The sequence below is a fragment of the Xiphophorus maculatus genome, chromosome 16 (assembly GCF_002775205.1).
Source record: "Xiphophorus maculatus strain JP 163 A chromosome 16, X_maculatus-5.0-male, whole genome shotgun sequence".
NCBI classification, from domain to species: Eukaryota; Metazoa; Chordata; class Actinopteri; order Cyprinodontiformes; family Poeciliidae; genus Xiphophorus; species Xiphophorus maculatus.
Genome location: NC_036458.1, coordinates 21,988,353 through 22,011,721, shown reverse-complemented (window position 1 = coordinate 22,011,721; position 23,369 = coordinate 21,988,353). Strand labels below are relative to the sequence as shown.

The following is a 23,369-nucleotide window of genomic DNA, read 5'->3' as shown; positions in this document are numbered from 1 at the left end:
CTATTCTATTCTATTCTATTCTATTCTATTCTATTCTATTCTATTCTATTCTATGTTCCGGTAGGAGGCGGGTGTTAGAGAAGGAGCGCCACTATTGGACAGTTTGGAACCAACCAGAGCCCGCGTAATGCCTCTCCTGACCAATGGACGACGTCCTAACAGATATTGGCTACGTAACGGGTTGGTAAACGAACTCCTGAGCATCCTCTTCTGCCGTCATCATTTTGGTAAGATAACGGTAACAATATTAGTCAAATGGTGAAAAGGTGAAGCATGGAGTCAAAGGTTCGGCGCCTTTAAAGCCTGACTTTTGTCCGATTGATAAGCGCTACAAGCAAACGTCAGTTACTTGTTAGCATGTACATGCTAGCAACTGCTAGCTACATCTTTGCATCATCTCTGGGCCGTTGTTTCTTTCTCAATCGTTCTTCACTTTGGTAAATAAATGAAGCGTTTGCAAACATTTAAAATGCCGCATTAGCCGTATGTTGGTGTAAAGAAGCGTGTCGTAAACTTGGTAGGAAATATATCCAGTAATTCTGAAATAAACATAGGTTTTAGGAATGTATTTGCAAAAGTATTGATAGTGTCTGAATTTTTTTATTTAGCCGGATTTTTTTTATTTCTTATATAGAGATAATCTGATTCAGTGTGAAGATTCTCAGGTCTTTAAAACCAAATCTTTAAAGTGTGGTGCGCCTGCCTTTCTATTTGCTGGAATTTAATTTCTCTAAATAAAATGCTATGGAAGCAGTTATCACTATATCCAATTGATGAGAATACTCATCAATTACTAACATGGTGGTGTTTGTCTCTCCTGCAGGGATACGATGGGACGCAGGAAGTCTAAGAGAAAGCCACCACCCAAGAAGAAGATGACGGGCAACCTGGACACCCAGTTCACGTGTCCGTTCTGTAACCACGAGAAGTCCTGCGACGTCAAGATGTGAGGATCCCGATGGGACTGACTTTGCTGTTTGAAATGACGCCGATTGTAAAAAGAAAAAAAGATGTTTACAATATTTTGTGTTTCAGGGAGAGAACTCGGAACACGGGAATCATATCGTGCAGCGTGTGCTTGGAGGAGTTTCAGACTCCTATAACATGTATCCTTTTTGAATAATGAAAGGTGGTACATCTGCACACTGATATTTTAGTTGAACATATCTTACTGAATAAAACGTGGCAATCACAGGTGTGCTGCGAAGAAAATAAAAGTGCAGCACAGTTCTTCTAGACTAAAGTTCATAACAAAACCAAATATTGGAGGAGCTACCTACTTAAAGGAAATGTCAGCTTTTCAAATAGTTTTTCCTTATTTCAGACAAAAGCTCTATTGCAAATATATCAACATCACAATGTCAGTGTGTGAGAATATTAATATCACAAAGGATATCTTGGGGCGCAGTTACTGTTTCCTCACAGATTCCAAGTTTTATGAACTTGCATTTTACATGTCTTTGTACGCAAATGTCACAGAGTGACCAGCTAACTTTACAGTGAGGTTTTTGGGCTGTAGTAATAATTCATTTCTGGGGAGAACATGGAGACTCCATGCAGACAGTTTCCAGACACTGATTCCAACCCAGAGCCTTCTCGCTGCAGGGCAACAGTGCTACCAACTGTTCGGATGCCTTATTTTATTATGTTTCATAGTGAATTGATATTTTATTGTTGCTTTAATAGAATTTAAATTCAAAAACACTTTGATCTTAAAGTGTGCAGAGTGAAAAAGAAATGGTGCGAGTAAGGTGCCCTGTGGCGCTCCTGTGCTGCTAAGCACATGTAAAACACATAAAAGTGGAAAAATACCAACCGGGATGTCAGGGTTTGAATAGAAAATGTGCCAGAAAAATACAAGTTATCTTAGAAAAATCAGCACAAGCAGGATCTTCTTCCTCAGCGACTCCTCTGCAGATCTTTCTGAACCCGTGGACGTTTACAGCGACTGGATCGACGCCTGCGAAGCGGCCAATCAGTAGTGGCGTCGACACAACTCGCGCCTCCGTTGGAGCCTCGCTCTGGGTTCACTTCACGTAGCCAAAGGTTGTTGTTTTTTTTTTTTTGTTCCTCTGAAGCGTGTCGAATTCTTTTTAGTTCCACTTTTGTTGACCGAGTCCCATTCCTCTGGTCGGGTCGGAGTGACGTCCCATTGTAAATATAAACATGTTTCACGTCTGTACGTAGCCTCCATTCGTTTTGGGTAAATGTTTTATTTTTTCCTGTTTAATGGACCAAACTGTCTTGGAGATTTCCCACTGTTAAAATATTATTTCCCCCGCCGATTTAAATAAATAATCTGCCATTTACATTTTTATTTAGATTTTCTAAAGTTTAATAATTGTGTTTTACTGTTTTTATTTTAGTTTTGTTTCCGTAGGACCTGTGTCAGTGATGCACCGAAAAAAAACAAAAAAAAAACTTGCCAACTTTTTTATCCCGGTGGTTTGTACAATCGTCTGTGTTTTCGCGCCACTGTGATGCATTCCACACCTTCAGGTGCTGACGGTGATTAAAACAATGAAATCACAGTCGCCGTTTTCAAGTGTTTTTATTGCACAAAAGTTTTTTTTAGTTTTTATTTTTTTTGTGAAAGGCGCACAGCGACCCTGGCCTCGATCCTGGAACAGAATTTTACGGTGAAACTGTTTATTTACAACGAAGCCCACATCAGTGCTGTTGTGGCGACCGGATGAAAACGTTCAGTTTAATGCACAATCCAAAAAAAAAAAAAAAAACACTCTAAATTGAAATCAGTAAATACAAAAAAAAATTATTAAAGCGGTGGATTGATAAGTCATGCAAGCGACACTAGATGGCGTACTTCCATTAGTCATACTGCCAATTAATCTGAACTGCAAACTCTTAGTTACAGCTGATCGGATAATATATCACAGTGATGAGTGGCATCTGCAACCTTACAATAAAGTGATGATCATAAATATTTCTTTAGGCCTGATTTTAGTAAAGTTTCAGCAAGCAGCTTGACCCAATTTATTTCCCCATTAGTTGCTGTTGCTGGTACTCGGCCCTCATCTATAAGCCAATCAGATTTGAAAATGGTGGCACGTTGTTCCCACTACCTGCTCTTCATGGTTGGCCCCATGTGTTGCAGTTGGATTTGGGTGGTGGGGGGTTTTCCTCCAGACATATCCTGATGCTGTTGTACATCCACTGGCCAATAAACCCTCCAGATTCCACAGAGGACAGCAGGGAAAAGACAGTGACTGGGGAAAGTTCTAAGGTTTGGTCATCAATCACCAAGAAGTTGATTGATCTCCTATGTCTCAAGCAAAACGATGCTTCATTATTATTCATCAGACAGGAGAAACTGTTTTATGTCATTGGATATTGTTGATATATGTACAGTGGCGCCCCGGCCTAATCGAGGACCTGTATTCACAGATTCACCTACGCAGATTTCTGTTTTCAGAAGACAACCAAATTAATTGGCTATTTGCTGATTTCTTTGCAGAGCACATCTGAGAAATTCTAAATAATATAAGGTATGTATTTGAACTACTAAAAAAGGCAGTTAAATAGCGGTGCACTGATGAAGGCGACTGATTTACGTAATTCTGGGTAATCGGTAGATACGTTTGGGTCTTATTTACATCCGCAAAGGTCTAAAAATCAGCCATTTTCCCCCCATTTCTCTGCAGTGAGGGTGCCACTGGAAATCTGTCCACTATGTCACATCGGCACATGCGCGCTTTACAGTAGTCACCGCACTGTTGCCAACTTAGTAACTTTGTAGCTACATTTAGAGGGGGAAAAAAAATTGCCAGACTCCTTAACGGTCGATGATCAGCCAAAATATTGCAATCAGTGCATCTTTAGTGATAAACTTTTGAGAGGAGTCTCAGTTATTTGCAGGTTTTAGTAAATTGCTAATGGTTGCAGTTCTTTAACTGTGTTCACCAGGGGTGCCACTGTAGTGATACTAAATTATTTGTCATTGCTGGATAATTGTAGCTGGTGACATTTCACCGCCATTTTCTGCTCAAAACCTCAAGTGCAAGTGAAGCAACAACAACAATGCCTAAGTTAACTACAAAAGGAAACTGCTGACAAAAGCACAAAGGGTGACTCAAGTGGACTTGTGTGCAATACAAGAAACTACTGATAAATACGTTCTCCACACCTCTGACTACACAACATTACACATACGCGTGTTCCTGTGTGAAAGCGGTGAACAGTTGTGTCTGAAAAGCGTTCCCAACGCTTCCTCGGATCCCCGAATGCCGTCAACAAACCGCACAGGTCAGCACCGTTTGATGGCCAACGTTGCTGGATCGGCGTCTGTCGTTTTACGGATCAATCCATGGCTCCGACTTTTACTTCCCAAACTTTCCTTCCAGCCTGTGGAACTTTTAGTGTGGCTGGGGTCAAAGTTCAATAGCACCAACTTCCTGATTCTACTCCCATGTTTGGAAAGGCAACAACGAGAAGTTAAGGGTGTCAAGAGTTAAAATCTGTGAATAAAAAAAAGCAGTAAAATGAAAAAAATAGCAAAAAACTATAAATAGCAAAGATCAATATATCTCAACTTCTTTGTGTGGCGTGGGTATTTTCTACAAATAATAACCACGGCAACAGAAGTCAGCCACAGCATGACCTTTTTTTTTTTGATTTGCGATGCAAGGCCAGTGTAAACAACATTTTATTTTATCTCGTGCTCATGGAAAAGCAAAATATAAAATCCTTTGCCGTAAAAACATGTTTGGAAAAAAAAAACGATCGGGGGAACTAATGACGCCATGACGTCATTCAGAGTCTGGAGGCTTTGCTCGTCGTAGAGACAGCCGTGGACGGTTGCCTGGCGTCAAAGCAAAGGGGAGGGGCCCCCGGGGGGGGAAGGGGCGTGGCTTCTTTAGTCAGAGTACTGGTTGTAGCCGTCGAACTCGGCCTCGCTGCCGTTGTTGTAGTAGGTGTCCACGGGGTTGGCGCAGTATTTGGTGTCGTAGACCTGCCGGGGCAGGCCGTAGGTGGTCATGCCCTGCTGGGAGGCCACCTTGTTGGTGCCCATCTGCAGGGAGATGGTGGAGGTGTCGCATTTTTCCAGCTGCAGCTTCTTGTCGAAGATGTGCCGCCTGGTTCCTGGTGCCATCATGCCGGCCTGGAGGGGCAGGGAGGGGGGCAAGACAGAGAGTTAAATGAAGGGGTTTGAAAAGAAGCCTGAAAGTTATGATGCATCTACAAATAAAGGTGCAACTTAGCATTAAAAATTAGCATTAAAAATGCAGAAATGAAAATTTTCTTTATCAGATTAATCGGCTATTAAAATGAGTCTTTTTTTAACAAATGAAAATCAACAAATAGTAAAATATGGAGGTTTTTTTCCCCCCCTCACCTGACTGGCCCCCTTGTTGGTGCCCATTTGTAGGCTGATGGTGGACTGGTCCACTGGGGTATCCATGGCGATCTTGGCATCGTAAAGATGGCGTCGCGTACCGTAGGAGGTCATGCCCTTTTGGCTGGCGAGCTTGTTGGTGCCCATCTGAAAGCGCAGAAAGACAGAAGTGTCGGCTGCGAGTTAAAACCGTGACGCGTGCAGGACGTTGGTAGAACCGCTTCGTCCTTCCTGACCTGCAGGCCTATGATGTTCCGTCCTTCCCTGAGCTTCTCGGGAGCAAAGTACCGCTGCTGCTTCTCGGCGTACTTGACGCCCAGATCGTACTTTGAATGGAAACCTTTGGATTTGGCCTGACGACAAGAGAGAGGAGAAACAAAGGGGAAACTTTTAAAATGTCTCAACAATCACACAATGTCCATACGGGGCGGAGTCAACATGCAGATGTACAAGTGCATCCAAAAAAAATTGATATCAAAAACATTGTTTCAAAAAGTTTAATTAACTCTCCATTAAAATGCATGGATCCATAACACATAAAAAGTGATGCATCTCAAGCATTTATTTCTGTTCATTTTGAGGATTATTGCTAAAAATGAATAAAAACTTAAGATGGACTTACTCAACAGATTAGAATATTTCATAAGCCCAATAAAGAGGGGCTTTGTTTCAGTATTCCTCTCAAGACTGTGGATTTTCCAGTTAATTATGCACCTAATTCAACCACACTTTTTCCTTCCACTCAACTTTCCATTAAAATGCATGGATGCAGTTTTTTTTAGTGATCTACTCATGGCTAACCTGACCACAATAAGCCAAATTGTGGTCGTTTGCTCTCCATTTTACACTTTATTTAAACAACCCATTTTTTTTATGACATTCTAATTTACTGACATTAAGATCTACTGCAGCGTCTCACCATTCCGGCCAGGGCGATGAGGGAGCACTGAACCTGCGTGTGGTTGACGTTCTCAAACAGATCGTTGGCCTCGAAGATGTCGTGCGGCTTCAGGCCGTACTCCGTGATGGCGCGGACGAAATTCCCAATGTTTTCCAGCTGGGGACGCAGTCAGGACGGAGCGTGGATTTAAGAAAGGAAAAGTTTTTAAAAAAAGGGGGGAAGAAGAAGAAGTGTGTTGTGTTGCTGCTGCAGTACCTGGTGCCAGTTCTGACTGGAGTGGTTGATCTTCCTCACTGAACCTGGCTGTAGAACATTAATAAGTCTACAAATACAGAGGGGGGAGAAAAGAACTTTGAGTTAGAAGGAGGATATTTCCCAGTACGCTAGGAAAGTTTTGTGCCTCCAAAGCCGGCGGCGCCTCACTCGCACAACAAGACTCCGTCCTTCAGACTCTCCATGAAGCCCTCTCCGATTCGTTTGCCGGTCACGTCCTCGATCCACAGCCTCAGCTCCTCCTCCTTGTGTGGGTCGTACTTCCCAGCCAGCTGATGGAAAGAAAGCCGGAAGTCAGTACGAGACCGGAGAGTTACACTGATCGGTGCTCAGAACATTGAGATTGATTGAATTAGGCTGTTTGTTTTCTTGAGTGTATTAGTATCGACTTAATCTACCTTTTAAGACAACTTTATTGGTTTTGTGTTGAAATATATTAAATTTAAGGGGTGCACCGATTGCAGTTTTCTGGCCAATCACCGATATTTAGCAATGGTGGTTTGACTACAACTCTCACTGACCAAAGCAGGAGAAATGTTTCCATTTCCAGTGAGGAGACTAGTAGTGAAAAAAAAAACAAAAACAAAACATATTTTCTGCTATTAGAGATTTCTTAAAAAAAATTTCAAACCACTAATTAATTTTGTTGGCTTGGATTCTATGTGACAGACTGGAGGGAAAACCAGTTTTTCGCAGTTTTCTGGCCGATCAACGACATTTAAAAACCGAGATCTGCAGATTCTGATTTTAGTCAAATTTGATTTGGTCTAAAAGTCACTAAATATAGTGAATAAATACAGCAAAAGTAGCTGATTTTCAGACATTTGCGGAGGTAGGGAAGATCAGTTTCACACATAAATATCGGCCAGTCTCCCAAAATGAAGTAAACCGGTGCCGATTTATCAATATACCCCTAATTAAATTATCCAAAGTTACTAACCATTTAAATTCAGGATGTTGTGTTTGAACCAATAGTTTCTACCTTTATGCATTTACTTAAGAAAACCATTTCTTACTCCTCCCCCCCCAAAAAAACCTGACTTGAGTGTATTTTATGCATTACTTCAACACACACACAAAAAATGCAAAGTGGAGGGAAAATATTAAATCGCTATCAAAATTCAGCCTTATTTACCCGGCTACCCATCAATTCAGAAATGAAATACAAATTTTCCCCTTGTAATCCTCGTTGGCTCCCTCCACTCCAGTTTCCAGGGTTCAGCTCCTAAAATAACTCTGCGTTCGCTCATTCCTCTCCTCCTAACAAACAGCAGACTTCCAGCATAACTGGAAGTCTTACAGTGGAATAACAAGTGCTTTAAAAGCAAGGTGAGGTGCATGACCAGAACAGGAAGTTGAATGAAAATGAAAAAGGCCTGTGGACATTCCTGCATCCAGTACCTCTCAGCCCTCCTCCGCCCCCCCAGCCCGGTTCTGCTCTCCATGTATTTCCATCCTGGCACAAAAGCAGCTGCGGCCCTAATACTTTGAATTCTGGTATTTGGGTTTAGGGCCGCACACACCCCTTCGATCTCTCCCCCGTGCGCGCGCACACACACACACACACACACACGCTAAACTGCACACGTTTCCTGAATGTTCTGCAGATAAGTCTTCTCAGTGCCGGCCATGCAGCCAACACAAACAAGTATTTCAAAGCAGCAGGGACAGCCGAGCTTCCAGTCCATCACACCAAACTTGGGAGAAACAGCTCTGCTGAACACTCCCCTCCTTTCTGACCGTCTCCTCCCTCATTGGCTTCGCTCGTATTTCTTCGTCTCACACATGCTTTCTCCTCCTCCTCCCCTTCTCTCTGTGGATTTTCCAGAATGTGGCCTTTTACAGTGAACCGACCAGCCAGGCTGCCCACATCTGACGAGCGCAGGCCGCGCCGGGCAGGTCCTGCTTCCAGGAGACGGTTTAACTCCGTCTTTTAATTAAAGGATTGTTGCATCTTTTCATAGCAGAACTCGGTAAATACAGTTGGAACGTTCCCCGACGGGCAGGCCGCTCCCTCCCCTGAAGTTTGAACATAACAGGAAATATTGGAGGATTACTAATCGAAAGATACAATTGCAATTTTGCTCTCAGACCAGCTAAAAGAAAAAAGAAAAAAAAATTACCTAATTTTAACTGCTGTCACATCATAATACACTGATCATAATTTGCACAGGTTGGTGATTTCCCCGTGTGAAACGCAGAAACTGACTGGAACATATGAAGTGTTTTCATTCAGAGTAACTGCCCAGCAGGAAAGTAAGGCAATATGAAAATTAAATATATAAATTCATCGAAAGCAGCTTAAAAATCTGTGTCCGGGTCCAAATTTGGGTTTTTGTGAAATTAAGACTCCAAAAGAGTTTTCTACTGAACGTATCAGTGGCTCATGACCTTTTCAACAAAAAAATATGGTTAACAAAGTCGCTTCATCGGCAATTGTGTAACTCTGCTAAAAACAGCTTTCTCTTTGGTAGTGTAAGTTGGCTTCTGCTGATAACAGGAAGTAAACACCTTCCCTCCATTCATTCCTGTTGGGGACGTTCAATGACTTCTTGTTGAAGTTTTGGTCAGATAAAACTGTTCAAGTTACCCGTGACGGGTAAATATTTTAATCTACCAGACAGTCTGTTGGGTAATGTTCTTAAGCACCAACATACCAAAGATATGCTGCTTTGGTACAAGCTTGATGAACCCAAACAATGCCTGGTTCACCTCAAAACTGGAAAATAGTTAAAGACTTAATTATAATCTTTACATTCAAAAAGCTGCTGTGGGAGGCGGTTTTCTTTTCTGGTTATGTACTTACTTGTTTTATCCCAAGAAAATATGTCAAGGTTTGTGACAAAAATGTAAAATCCTTTAAGCAGTATGAATGCTTTTGCAAAATAGTTGATGAATACAGTCAAAATAGAGAGTAGAGACAGTTTAAGAAATCTGCACATTTAAATAAATGTATTTTTTGTATTAATTAAAAAGGTATCATTCATCTATATATTGCTTCTCGGCATTAATCTGAACATGTAGATCATATTAGTCCTGACTGAGGTTGGGGATTTATCGTACATCATTGTGAACAATTTCTTACAATTTTGATTTATTGTGGTCATAATCAATTTCAGTTATGGATGATAAAAAAAAAAAAAATAAAAAAAAAAAACAAGATAGTATGATCAGAAAATTTTTGTAATTTTCTCCACGGTCCCATAAATAAATAATTGTAAATGTAAAATATGACTAAAAGACGTTACTGTGTGCAATTCAGGGCTGCAAGTCACTTTTTGAAGAAAGAATAAAGGAAGTAAAAATGAAGAAGCTCCATTCAAATTGGAATGTTTCTCCAACAACAATATTTGTTTGCAGTGACAGCCATACAATTACCAAAAAAAACAACTTTTTTTCATAATCTTTATTGTTATTACAGTATTACTACTAAATTTTGCGATAAAAATAGTTCACATCGCCCACCCGGACTCCTAGCGTAAAGCCTAAATTCCCCAAGGCCACTTGCACTCAGGCCTCAATGGTCATATAGAATCTATATTATAGATATCATAGATGACCATCTTATTTTTAACTCTTACAGATAACATGGTTGTCAGAGTAAAACTGAACAAGATTCACCACTCCAGAATGCACGACTAAACCTTCACTCAAATATCGTCGCAAAAGGCTTTAACAGGATGAGGCCATTCTGAAACGTCTCATCATAACGACCCATAAGGACCATAATATGCAACACGTAGTTATGCCATACCAAGTAAGGTAAATATCACTCTGAACCCAGAGCAAAGAGTGATTCAGCAGTGGAGATTCCCCCCCTCCTAACCCCCGCATTCTGGCTCCAGTGTGGCATTTGCTACAGGATATTACTCTAAAAATGGAATCGACAGTTTATTAGAATCTCTCAGATCTCTCTCTCTTTATCAGCCAACACCAAAACAAGTCAGACTCTTGGAAGACGTCCAGACAGCAAGTCTTTCACAGTGTTTAGCCGTTGTATCTGCTGCGTAGTGATCGCTGCAAGATACACAGAAACTCTTTTATTGGAAGGAGACAAATCAACACAGCAATACCAGATTTTTTTTTTCCCCTTGAAATAAAATAACCAAGCCAAAAATAGAAAGATTAGAGCGCACCTGCAAACCTGCCAGGACGTATCAGTCCACCTAAGCAGGCCAAACTTGCCAACTTAAAGGTCCTCAGAGGCCATAGTTGTTTTTTTCTCCCCTAATTAAAAAATACAAAATCATTTTATAGTCAATTTTTTTCCCCATTTACCTGCTCAGCAATAAATTAAGTACAGAATATTTTAATTAAAGTAGAAAATAAATTGTTGTACATCCAATGAAGGGTTCCAGATTTTATAGGCTGAATAGTTTGTATTTTGTTGCTTTAGAAATGATGAACCTATTGCCAGCAACAAAGATGTGAACTTTCTTTGAAATATCATTGCAGTGTTTTCCACTGAGTTTAAGTTTGTATTTCAGTAAAAAAAAACAACAAAAAAAAAAAACAATTCACTGGATGTTTAGGACCCTTAGCATATTAAAATGGAATCAAAGAAACATAAATAATGAAGGAAAAATACAGTTTTATACCCAACATTTTCCATTTAAGAAGACAAATTTATTATTAGAGAGCCAAATTTGTACCAGTCTCGAACTGCAGTCGAGGGGAGGCCACAAAAAATTATTCCTAGGGCTGAAATTGGCTCCAGGGCCACGCTTTGGACACCACTGGCCTAAACTATAATCACATTAGTATGTAGGATAGATCCAGCCAAAGTCCAAGCATAAATTCAGTTGTTTGGACTTAAAAGAAAGTAAAATATGGTCTTGCTAAAGTTTTTGTATTTTGTAAAAAGGAATTCAATGCGAAGCTTGTAGAGATGTTACTGAGAATGTGGTTCTACAATATGGTTGGATTTCCTCTGACTCATGTAAAGCACTTTGAACTTTTAACTGCCTTCTATGCTACAGAAATAAGATTACCTTACAAATGACTGACTCGGGGATTTCTGAATACAAATGTCAACCGAGCTTTTTATATTTTCATCTATAAAAACTGTCTGAAACCCATGTACATTACTGCCACTATACAATTATGCACTACTTTGTTTTGGTTTATTACAATATATCCTAATGATACACACTGAAATTTATCTTTTATTGAATGGATGTGAATACACTGTACATCCACTGACACCATTTTCCAGATTTGCTTGCACTTTGCTAAGATGACCGTCTGCTGGCTGGGCTTTTCTTACCTCCTGTGTTCTGTCAGAACACTGTTTTGTCATCCTTGACTCTGATGTAAACTGTTTAGAGAGGGACAGTTTCTCAAATTCCCAGCCAGAGCCTGGCCACTCCTTAAAAGGCCATCAGATGGTTCTGATGTGCCCGTCACTCTTTTCAGTTGCATCTCTAATCTTGATGTCATCCCACAGGAACGTAAGCATCACTCTCAGAGCCCATTAACGGCAAACTAAATTGCTGATTCCATTTTAATTCTCAATTACAATTCATTCTGCAGAATGGGACACGGACAGCTGAAAAATAACAGATGGTTTGGTGCTGAATGGATGTACTGAAAGGAATCTGAGCTCGACATGCGACAGCAGAGAGAAATTAAAGCAGCGTTGAGTGATGGAGCTATTGGGAGGGCAAGACACATCCCTCCAGAACGATGGTGACGATGATGATCTGCATGTTGGAACAGCTATAAGCTGGCTTTCTCTACCATCCTAAATGCAGGCCAATACCACAGCGTATTGCAAGCAGAGATCCATTTTCCTTGAGAATTTTTACTTTATTTCTGTCTCTGGCTCTTCAATCCCGGACAAGCCCCCAAATTGTTACATTTGTATAAAAAGTTAGCATTACTAACAAGTTACTATATAGAACTATTCAAAGAAAAAAGCAAACGCCATTCATAAAAAAATAATAACCCCTCAATAGATTAATATTCCCATTAGAAAACATAGCAGGATTAAAGTTTGGTAGTTTTGTACCAATCTTTTTCCTCTCTACAAAAGAAGTCAGTTTATTCCAACTAGAGTGGCATTAGACATCTTCAAGAGCATTTATAGCCACAAATCAGAAAAATACTTGATTATTAAGGCCGATATGCAATGATTTTCGTAAACGGGTATGAAATGACTTGATTAGCAATACAAAAAGGGAAATAGTAGCAGACAAAAGGATTCTATGAAATGACAAAGGAGCAAAGTGACCTGGACTCAAAACGCCTGATCAGAATTTCCAAGACGACAACTTTCCCCACCAAAGATAAGCACTGTGCCAAATGACCAGCTGGATAATCACCGCAGCATGCAAAATACATAATGATTAGGACCAAGACTTTAACCTGTTCATTTCCTCAACGCTAGTTTCAGCACCCACAGTTCAATTTCTAAAGCAGTATTTTTTCAAAGACGTTACATGAGAATGATCAGGGGTTCCTGGAAGGCTTTAAAAAATGGATAGCTATAACAGCGCTATGCACCAATCTGATGGTGGAATATCAGATCAAAAGACAAAGATATATTTGCTATTGAGCTCACGTCTTTTCAAACATCAGCAAAAGGGTTTTAGAATTGACAATGTTGCTTATTTTGTCAATATATGGGTTTTGATTAAAATGGGAATAATTGCAGACTCTGCAATTAACTCGATTAAAGCATTTTGAATGAGTCCCATTCTCGGAAAAATCAAAAATTAATTGCTGCCACACACACACACACACACACACACACACACACACTACCATCTCTATTCTTCAGGAGTTCAGACCCAGTAATTCATGTGGGATATTTACAATGTTTTGTCTCAGGAACATCACTATAGCCAGTTATTAAACCGCCGTTTTCTTCTTCAGTCCAAGTTCGGATGAACTCAATTTAATAGAAGCCACTTTACAGCCAATTTAAGCCTTCAAGTTATACAATTTGGCCTGAACCCCCCATGTCATTACAGCTATATCAAAGCACAGAGCGAAATAATCAACAATCAGTAGGAAAAAAAAACAGATTGCAGAAGAGAAGACGGAATCTGGTCAGGGACGTTGACAGCAACACAACAGGCCGCAGAAATCTCTAATTAAGAGTAGCTGTGTTCTATATGTGACAATAATCTTCTTTATCCTCCATATGTAGAGGCTAAGCAGCAGATTTTAGAGACTAAAGTCTTCCCTCTCAGATAAGACATCTAGATCCGTCTAGAAATACCTCAAAATCTTGAGGGAGAGTTATGGTCCGATGAAAACAGAAGCACAAAAACAGCATTAAGGAAAAGAAAGATGGTGGCGGCACCACAGTTCATATGGGGCTCGGGTTGGTGATCATTCAGGTGGTACAAAGCTGAACATAAAGAGGGGAGTTCCTTTCTCAGCGTCACCATGACTACAAGTAAACAGCAGAAGCCTTTAGGAAAGCAAAAGTAAGAGTTCATCTGAGAGACTCGGCGACGTTTAGCAGGGTGGAGTGAGAAACAGGATCGAGCCAAGATGTGAAATGCTGTTCAACAAAGTGTAGTTTGTGCAAAATATAAAAGCAGGTTATTGCATTTTTTTTAAATCTTTGCCCTTATTTGGAAAAAAAAAAAAATTTATTACAAGAGATAGCTTTTACAATTTGTGAGGATCATATATATATACTTCTATATATATATTTAATCCCAAAGTCAGAACTACACAAATGGAACATTGTATTTCTGTTATTGAATAGTCTAAAGCAGGGCTGTCAAACTCCAGTCCTCCAGTGTCCCTGTCCTGCAGTTTTTAGATGTGCCACAGGTACAAAACACTGGAATGAAATGGTTTAATGACCTCCTCCTTGTGTAGATCAGTTCTCCAGAGCCTTAATGACCTAATTATTCTATCCAGGTGGTGCGGCAGAGGCACATCTAAAAGTTGCAGGACTGCAGCCCTGGAGGACTGGAGTTTGACACCTGTGGTCTAAAGAAACCAAAGAGAGTAGATCTTTTTTATTTTACTTTTAGGAGAAAATAACTCAATATTCTATCAAAGTATAATAAAGTAAATTGACTCAGTAAGGGGCTGCATTATTACAAATATATTTGTCGTCATTATTATTATATGTTGCCTGTTTTGTGTTTAAAAATATGGATAATTGATTGATGCTAGTTGCTTGTAGCTAGCTCACCTTTGAGAGAAGGGGTAGATATGTGACATGGTCATATTAAACAATAAATAAATAAATAAAAAATATTTTTTTTTACATAAATTGTACAGAGAAGCCCAGTCTTCTCTGTATAAAGCATCATCCATCACATTTCCATTCTTAAACAAGCCAACCCTTCCACTTTACATCGCAATGTCTCATTTTTCTTCTTTGCCAAAGGCTTTAATACATCATAACAGGAAACCATATGAGCACGAGCCCACGGTGTGCATGAATCCTGAGGACACGTCTGCTCCAGTCCACGCGCCATCCCGTGAACGCTTCCCAACAACATACCTTACTCTTGACCTCAGCAGAAAGTCCAAACGCCGGGCCGCTCCTGAAATGTGTTGTCATCCTGCAGTTCGTGTCTGTCAGCAGATGGAGCCGAGGGAAGAAAAGGAAGAAAAAGAAGAAGGAGGGGGAAAAAATGGAGGAAACAGGTTGCGGCGCTCTGTCCGAGTGCAGGGACACGCAGCACGGAAGTCCTCAGGAAACCCGGAGGAGTTGTGTTGTATGAATAAACAGGCTGCGTGTTAATTAGCCGCGGTACCGACCAGCTGCGGAGGCTTTCTGACAACCTTGCGACTCTTTACGGAATCTTTTTAAACGCTTCCCATGTGTGTGCTCTCTGATTGGCTGCAGCCGCTGTCCAATCCGGACGGAACCTCTCCGTCAAAGGGGGAGTGATGTCATCGCTCGGATATTGTGTTTTTTTTCTTCTTCTTCTTCTTCTTCTTCTTCTTCTTCTTCTTCTTCTTCTTCTTCTTCTTCTTCTTCTTCTTCTTCTTCTTCTTCTTCTTCTTCTTCTTCTTCTTCTTCTTCTTCTTTTTGAATCAGTGTCACATTTTCCACCTTCAGCCCAGGCAGGGCTGAGTTCTGCCCGGGTGTTCGGCTGGAATGTTCTGTTATCACTCAGAGCTTCAAAAACACTTACTCTGTGTTATTTTAGAAATACTAGATGTCATGGTTTATGAAATCGAAACGTGGACATCTCTTTTAAAGCCATTTTATTGACTAGAGGGTGAAAAGCTATCAAAACAACCACGAACCAGTTTGAAAAGTCATTTCCCCATAAACCTAATAACTCGGGGCGCAGATACCGGTAAATCGGCAGGCCGATAAATCAGCACAGACGTATTTATTTGCAATTTTTCTTTTTAGTTGCAGTTATTTATTTGTTTGGGTTTTTTTGCTCATTTTTCAATATAATTTTCGCTGTTATTGAACATCTGTTTTTCTGCGCTGATATACTGTATTTTATAGTCTGCTAAGGCACACTACGTCCATTCTGGAACCCCCCCCCCAAAAAAAACTCATCAATGGTACATATATGATGATGATTACGATATTTCTAGTCTAATAACTGCACAGTATTTTATTATTATTTTTATTGTTGTTGTTATTGTTAATCTTCTTTTATTTATTTTTTTTACACTTTTGAAACTTTTTTTGTATGAAATTATACACCTGACAGGAGATCATCAGGATATTTTCAGGCAAATTTGAAGGTTTTAATTTTTTTTTTGTTTTGTTTTTTAAATAAATCAACAGTGACTTTGGACGTGGAACTCTTCCATCTGTGCCTTTTTCTGACTTTTTTTCCTCAGAATTCTGAGTGAGAATAAGTGAGGGTTTTTTTTTGTGTGTGTCTTCCATGTGGCTCCTCCATTTGGCCCTTAAAGAACTATTTTTAACTCTTCAGGGTCTGATAAATCAGCGAGCTTCTAGGCATTTTGAAGATAGATATTGTTCTGTAGATGAGCTCTCAGTTGAATCCAGAGACACACGGCGGTGTGTGTCCGGGCCGGTGGCAGCGTGTCCGACATGTGCTCGACTGTGCATGAAAGCCACTGCAGAATGCCTGACGTCACGCTGGGAACAATGAGGTAGTTCTCCTCTTTTATCCCACTGCGTCCCCCCCAGCCCCCCGTCCCCTCCACGGACCAGGACGGGCAGAGGAATGCAGCGGGATCCCGGGGAGCCGGGGACGCTGCTCCACGGACAGCATGATTCATCCACTGACCTTTCTTTGGCTCAAGCCTGTGTGTCATGGCCATGTTGGGCTTATTGTCAGAGCTGGAGAGCAGCAGACTGAAAACCTCCTGGCTGGATGAAGGAGGGAAGAAAAGGGAGTCATTTCTGTGTCCACTGTGCTGCAGGTGGATATATTCTGTTATGCTGCAGCAAGGCAGGCGATTTTATTCATTTGTACACAAACAGCTGAAAATAGTTGGTGCAGAGCAGCGTTCTGCCTGATCGACTCCCACTGACCAGAACAGTGGGAACGTCTCCACTTCCTGACACATTTCAAGCGCTGGAGGAGAGTGAAAACGTAAGGTGACGGTAGAACGAAAGCAAGACGCGGGAACACGTTTTCTGCAAAAATTCACGAGGTCATTCTCAAACGTTCTCAATCAAAGGTTGACGTTAATTCTTGCAAATTGTTGGGTTGGATTCTGTGTGACAGACTGAATGGAAACAAACAGCTTTTCAAAGGTAAAAGAAGAAACACTGAAAATTGTAAAAGGGACGTTGTAGAGATAAAATCATCTACAGAGTGAATTTGTAGAAGTTATTTAAAAAAAAAAAGATATTTTGGGATAAATAAAGGAAAATCTAGAAAAACATGGATTTTTTTTTTTGAGTTTGAAAAGTCAAAACATTTTTTGAAAAGAAATCCTGAAATTTTGAGATTCATTTCAGAAACTTTCCAGAAAAAATCGTGGAGATTTCTGAGTTTCCAAAAATCCCAGAAATTTTGAGACCGAGTTTTTTTTATAGAGAATTTCTGAGATTAATCTTAAAATTTCAGAGGTTTTTCCAAACTTTCGACTTTTCATGCGCAGAAATTTTCTACTTTTTCTTGAAAATTCCTCAGATTAATCTCAAATGTTTTTGGACATACATTTACTAGCCTTCATTTTGTATTTTATACGATGCTACAGGTTTCTGTGCACCGACTGCAGTTTTCTGATCGATCAAAGATCTTTAAAAAAAACCCCGTAAAGACCGCACAAAATCACTCAGAGGTCCTCTAAAGGCCCACTCGCCACACATTGAGTGCTTGGAGAACTAAAACAGAAAAATGTCTCAGTTACCAGGAGATAAAAGTTAAAATTTTTGCTAGAAGCTGCAATTTCTCATGAAATCGCTGAAGTTTGAGTTTTCTCATTGTGATTAAACACAAAGTCCAAAGATTTAGACAAATTATCTTTAAATGTGACATGTTTTAGAGCTGGTGGGATACAAAGAAAGATGCACTGAACTCTGACCATTTCATCTCATCCACTAAAGCGAACAGTGGCTGGAAGTTTTAATGCTCAGGAAAACCGTACGAACCTCAAGCTATAGAAATCAGGCTAATAATAAACTGAGGCCCGGTAAATGATTGGTGGCTTGATGAGGAAGTAAATAAATGTGTCCAACACAATCTGCTAGCTGCAGTCCGCCCACCCTGGTCAGACCAGCAAGTCGGCAACGGACAAGTGAGCCACTGTTCTCACCGCCCTGGCGGAGCGAATCCTAAATTTGGAATGTGTTTGTGTTTGCACCTTCGTGTTAAATGTACAATGGACTGATGCAGTAAGCGGTCAGGAAAGAAAAAAAAAAAAGAAGCAGGTTTGCTGACGCTTCCTGTAGAAAGTACGCCTGGTTATGTGCTTCTGTGTTGAGCAGAAAGCTTTGATTTACTGAACCGCCATGAGTTTGTTGTTTGGAATCACTGTTAGCATCATTGCTAGCATTGACTTTGAGGACTTTCTTTCTTTCTTTGTTTGTGTGTGTGTTCACTTTTCATAGAAAGTACTTTCATTGTGGTTTAGTTGTTAACATTGGTGACTGGCTCTGGGGGCCTTTCTGCATGTTTTCTGGTGAATTTCTGGGTTTTCTTCTCTTTTTCTGGACTGAACCGCCAACGGCTTTTATTGCCGCCATTATTATTCCTCCTGCTTCTGTGCTCAGCTGTCCGTCTTTCTTGGATGGAGCTACTGCCGCCGTTCATTTGTCGCGTTGCTAGTAAGTTATTACACATTACAGTACAGAAAATAACATAAAAGCTATTTGTGCTAAAACTCTCGCAGTCAGGCTCATTTCTGCTGCTTCACATTCTCTCTCTCACTCACACTCACACACAGTCCAAGCGAGGGTCTTGTAAACATCTCGCAGAGAGAAGAAGCACACACACATGGAATTTGGACACTTTATTTGGGCATTATGGGGGAATAGAGCGGGCTCGGCTAACCGCGCTCAAGAGGTAAACGTCTTGCGAAACAGGAATCCCTCACTGTAAAAATAACAAGACTACAGTCAGATATTCACGCCGATTCCGCGTCATCTGACACCCGAAAGGATTCGGACGGAGTCGGGAAGACGTTCTCCCGCTGCACAGCGCCAAGTCCGAGCGAACGTGCCAAGCTTTTGTCGCCCGGGAGGATCTTCTCGTAAATCACAAAGCGCTTCACTGGGATTCAGTGAGACAGGGCGAGAAAAGGAAGCAAGGCGGAAGGAAAAGGACGCGTTCTTCCTTGCGAAACTGCTCCAGCTGCGTCAGATTGGATAGAGAGTTTATGTGAACATCAACGTTTACCCTCCTGCCACAGATTTTCGAAAGGTTAACGGACTGATTGATTGATTGATTTTTAATTAAATGGGAACGCACAATGTTGTTGCAGATTTAGCGAAATGCTAACTTCCACCCGTAGTCTCACGATATCCCATGATGCAGTGCGTTCTTGTAAAATCGCATTCATGTAATTTATTTGAATCCTTAATTGAGGTCTGTGGCCCTGAGAAGCACCGATGCCTGATTCTCAAGTAGTTTGAATCGATTTCACACAAAATGTTAAGCACATGTTACGAAAGGTATTTTTGTTAACTAGTTGTGGAATTTTTTCTGTTAAATAAATGTAAACAGAATACCTTTATTTAACACAATGACATCAGTTCCATTATTATAAATGTATTTTGGTATACACGACTTATTTGATATTTAGAGATTTTATTAAGGTCATTAAAATTATTAATATAGTGACACTTACTAAACCTCAAAGACTTTTAGAGTGCCGAAAACAAACAAACTATTTTTATACATAAAAATAAGGAATACGGTAAAAACAAAAACCATATATATACACATATATATATACAGTATATATAGTCATAAAAACCTAATGTTTGGGCTTTGACTAGGCCGTTCAAATGGCATATGCGTTCATCTAAACCATTACAATGTAGCCATTTTAAAACCTTTAACAGCTTTCCTCGCAGGATTCTCCTGTTTCCATCTTCATTGAAGAGAAGAATCCCCACGGCATGATACTGCCACCGCCGGTTTTTCCAATACGGGAATAGCGCGTTCCGGGTGACGAGCCGAGTTAGTTCTGCACGTCGACCAAAGAGTTCAAATCAGGTACAGACCGGGTGAACTTTATTTAAAAAGAAAAAGAAAAAAAGGCCGACTACAAATCTGCTCCACACTTTTCAGATTTTGATTTGTTAAAAGCGTCGACAGGCTTTTCCTTCACACTTCTCCATCATTCATCGCTTTATGTTGGCGTATTATGTAACATACAAGTAGAATACATAAAAGTTTGTGGTTGTGATGTAATTTGAAAAAGTGGAAGTGACTAAATTACTTTTGTAAAGCTTATAGAGCTTAAGAGATCATAAGCTCTTCCCAGATCAGATCTTTGTATATATATATGTCCTTATCTATATACATATATAAAAGTCCTATCTTAGATTTAGATTGAATACAAAGATCTTTTATTACAGCAGGATGACTCGTTTGAGGGCTTAAAGGATTGAAAATGACATGAATGAAGAGGGGAAGGGGAACGGTTCGCTCTGAGGAACGCCGAGGTGCATTTCTGCTGAGAGCCAGTCTTCCCTCTAACTCTGGCTATTTATGGTAGGAGGCCTCTCAGCCCGGAGCAACTCAGCAGAGTTCTGAGTTCATGGCGTCATCATTCCAACTTGTAGCAACAGAACGACGGGAAGCTTCAAACAAGCCTGGGTTTGGTCAGTTCAGCTGCGCTACAACCACACACGTCAGGGTGTTTTGTTGGGATTTATTAATGCAAGAGACAAACACAAAGTAGGATGTGACTGTGAAGTTGTTTAAAAGGGTTTTGTGGCGGGTTACCCCCTTCACTTTAAGACCCCAACTTAAAATCCAATACAAACAATTGCCTTCAGTTGTGACTTAAGAGGTAAATAACTAACCCTAACATCCAAAATAGTCGTTTGCCAGGGCAATAATCAGCCGTACACCCTAGACAAATTGACAAGTGCGCAACAGTCTTACTTTTGCCCCTAACAGCGCACTATAACGGGACAGATCCAGCCACCTGAGACAAGGAAGGAGCCACAGGTGGACGATAGTTTGTCCATTGCAGAGCGACAAGAAAGGCAATGTTGTTCAGTTCTGAGAGACCAGTTAACCTAACAGTCATGTTTTTAGACTGTGGGAGGAAGCTGGACTACCTGGAGAGAACCCAAACAGGGACAACATGCAAACTCCAAGCTGGGATTCAAACCCAGGACCTTCTTGGTGAGAGACTTCTTGCTGTTCCATGAACATAAAAACCTGATAAAATCAGGGGCGCCCAAAATAGCCCTGAAAAAATGACATGACAATCATGTTCATCGCATAGAGAAACATACGGTTATGTAAATGCAAAACCCAAAGAATAAACACATATAAAAGTAAAAGTTATATATACACATAAAATTACATATTTTTTTAAGTTGCTCCCTCCTTCTAGTGGCCTTACCAAACGTTTCTGGGGGCGCCACTGAATGAAATGCGAGTTTACATAAAAAGTGCCTATTTGCTTCTATTTACTGTCACAGCTGGACGTGAAACTGTTTAAAGTTCAGTTTGGGTTAAAAGTGCTGACTCATAGAGCTGTCAGGACTCATCGTCATCTCTCTGAGTTGTGCTCCTGAAGGCTCGCTCATCCGTGTCACGAGGTATTAGGCGACATTAAGCTAACAAGCTAGCTTTAAAAACCTATTAAAGACTAAGCTGCTACCTTGTTAAATGGACCCCGGTTTAAAGCTCCTGCAGAGCCTGGAATGTTGACTCTTTTTTTTCCCTCTCATATCTATTTGTGTTTCTTCTAAGTCTGGGGGAAAGTCTTGTGCATGAATTCCTCCTGAAATAGACATATTTCTATAATCTGCTTATTTTTACACCGCACTCACTGACTCGTGATTAGCGTGAAACATTAGACCTCTTCAAGAGGAGACTTGACGTTAGCACTCATGAATTCGTGTCACTGCGGCCACAAAGTAAACATGACGTCTGCTGTGTACGAGCACGAGCGCACGGTATTGTGTGTGCCGATGCGGGTGACGATGGACGGTATTTACCGTAATGTACAGGTGTTGCCCCGCAGCCCTACTGAACACGCAGGTGATGATTTGTAGCGGATGGAGGCTGTGCTGCTGTAGTAGCTGGAGGAAACCTTCATTGAGTCTCTGCTATGTGACCATGTTTGGTAAAGCTCTTCAGGAGCGGGGCTCTGAGCAAGCCCCCTTGACCGAGTGCTGCTTGCTCACTCACGCAGGAGATGGTTTCAATCAAAATCTACCAAAAAAAAACAATCTTCCCCCCCATCCCTACTGCATCCTTTACTTCACTCATTTTCAGACCTATTCTAGGTAATTAGCTTACTTTAACGTTTCAGCTCGTTTTGCGTGTTTGGGTCTCCGTTTCCTTTTTCTCTTTCTCGTTGAAAGTGCCGTCGTCTCTCGCCAAAACTGAAGTAAAAGGCGGGAGCGGGGCCAGCTTTCAGTAGCAGGTCTGGGTAACGTTGACGAATGACTGGGTCGCTTCAGAATGCTGAGGAGGGATTTGGCTTTAAGTTTTGTGTTTTATCCCCCCCACTCTTTCTGTTTTCGTTTCATAATGCATTTTTTATCAACAAGAAGCATCTCTGGACCACACTGAAGTTGGTTTTTCAGTCAGATGGTCTGTGCTCTAGAAAGTATTTTCACGTTTCGTCAAAAACTTCGCTGAGTTCCGGTTAAACTCTTACAGAGTAACACAAACAAGCAGTGTATGTATAGGGTGCTATATGTAAAGTTACACATTAAAAAAAAATAACAGCAATATTTTTATTTTATTCGCCCTGAGAAAAGAAATGATTCGTAATTTCCAAACGTTTATTTTCCAAACTGTTAAGCTAGCACTCTAAAAATTTGGCTAGCAAGCTATATATTTAGTTTGAAAAAGTACATGCTTACTTTGGAACTGAATATTTAGTTAACTAAATAAATATTTAATTTGGTTCTAAATATTTAGTTTGCTAAATAAATATGCAATTTGAAAGCTAAATATTTAGCTTGTGAATTACACGTTTAGTTTGAGACTCTGACATTTACCACCCGCTTACAAACGTATGAAAAACTTGGTGAAAATTTGACTTTGAAAATTAACACCCACATTATTTTTTGTCCACGACAGACTAAATAAACCAAAAATATTGCTGTTAATTGTTTTTCTGCATAACTTTACTAATGGAGCCCTACAGCAGTCGAATGAAAATGATACAAGGCCTTCAAAAGTTTGGCATAAATTTCGCTGCCTTTACCCCTGGAGTTTCTTTGGGGTGTATCTTCACCAGTTATTCATGTCTTATGACTAAAAGCTCAAA

At 40.5% G+C, this 23,369-nt stretch overlaps 2 protein-coding genes across 3 annotated transcripts; one reads left to right on the top strand and one right to left on the bottom strand.

Annotated features, from left to right (window-relative positions):
* Positions 1 to 145: 145 nt before the first annotated feature.
* On the top strand, positions 146 to 2,738 carry elof1 (elongation factor 1 homolog). 2 transcript variants are annotated; one of them, XM_005802787.3, is made up of 4 exons: positions 146 to 227; positions 824 to 946; positions 1,036 to 1,106; positions 1,918 to 2,738. In XM_005802787.3, exons 2-4 carry the CDS (start codon positions 831 to 833, stop codon positions 1,980 to 1,982), a joined length of 252 nt encoding a protein of 83 aa, XP_005802844.1. In that variant the 5' UTR covers positions 146 to 227; positions 824 to 830; the 3' UTR covers positions 1,983 to 2,738. The 2 variants fall into 2 exon arrangements, with proteins under 2 accessions (XP_005802844.1, XP_023205164.1); XM_023349396.1 differs by lacking the exon at positions 146 to 227 and adding an exon at positions 260 to 437.
* Positions 2,535 to 15,366, bottom strand: cnn1 (calponin 1). Its single transcript, XM_005802788.3, has 7 exons — positions 15,004 to 15,366; positions 6,678 to 6,799; positions 6,510 to 6,576; positions 6,273 to 6,410; positions 5,590 to 5,706; positions 5,354 to 5,500; positions 2,535 to 5,119 (listed from the first exon to the last, which is right to left on the bottom strand). Exons 1-7 carry the CDS (start codon positions 15,061 to 15,063, stop codon positions 4,874 to 4,876), a joined length of 897 nt encoding a protein of 298 aa, XP_005802845.1. The 5' UTR covers positions 15,064 to 15,366; the 3' UTR covers positions 2,535 to 4,873.
* Between the last annotated feature and the right edge of the window lie 8,003 nt (positions 15,367 to 23,369).

Excerpts from the sequence above, each read along its gene's own strand:
- elof1 (XM_023349396.1), top strand. The coding sequence starts at position 358 with ATGTACATGCTAGCAACTGCTAGCTACATCTTTGCATCATCTCTGGGC. Across the intron at positions 438-823 it reads CTCAATCGTTCTTCACTTTG|GGATACGATGGGACGCAGGA; the intron begins GTAAATAAATGA and ends TCTCTCCTGCAG. Across the intron at positions 947-1,035 it reads AAGTCCTGCGACGTCAAGAT|GGAGAGAACTCGGAACACGG; the intron begins GTGAGGATCCCG and ends TTTGTGTTTCAG.
- cnn1 (XM_005802788.3), bottom strand. The coding sequence starts at position 15,063 with ATGACAACACATTTCAGGAGCGGCCCGGCGTTTGGACTTTCTGCTGAG. Across the intron at positions 6,800-15,003 it reads CTGCTGAGGTCAAGAGTAAG|CTGGCTGGGAAGTACGACCC; the intron begins GTATGTTGTTGG and ends TCTTTCCATCAG. Across the intron at positions 5,501-5,589 it reads GGAACATCATAGGCCTGCAG|ATGGGCACCAACAAGCTCGC; the intron begins GTCAGGAAGGAC and ends CTGCGCTTTCAG.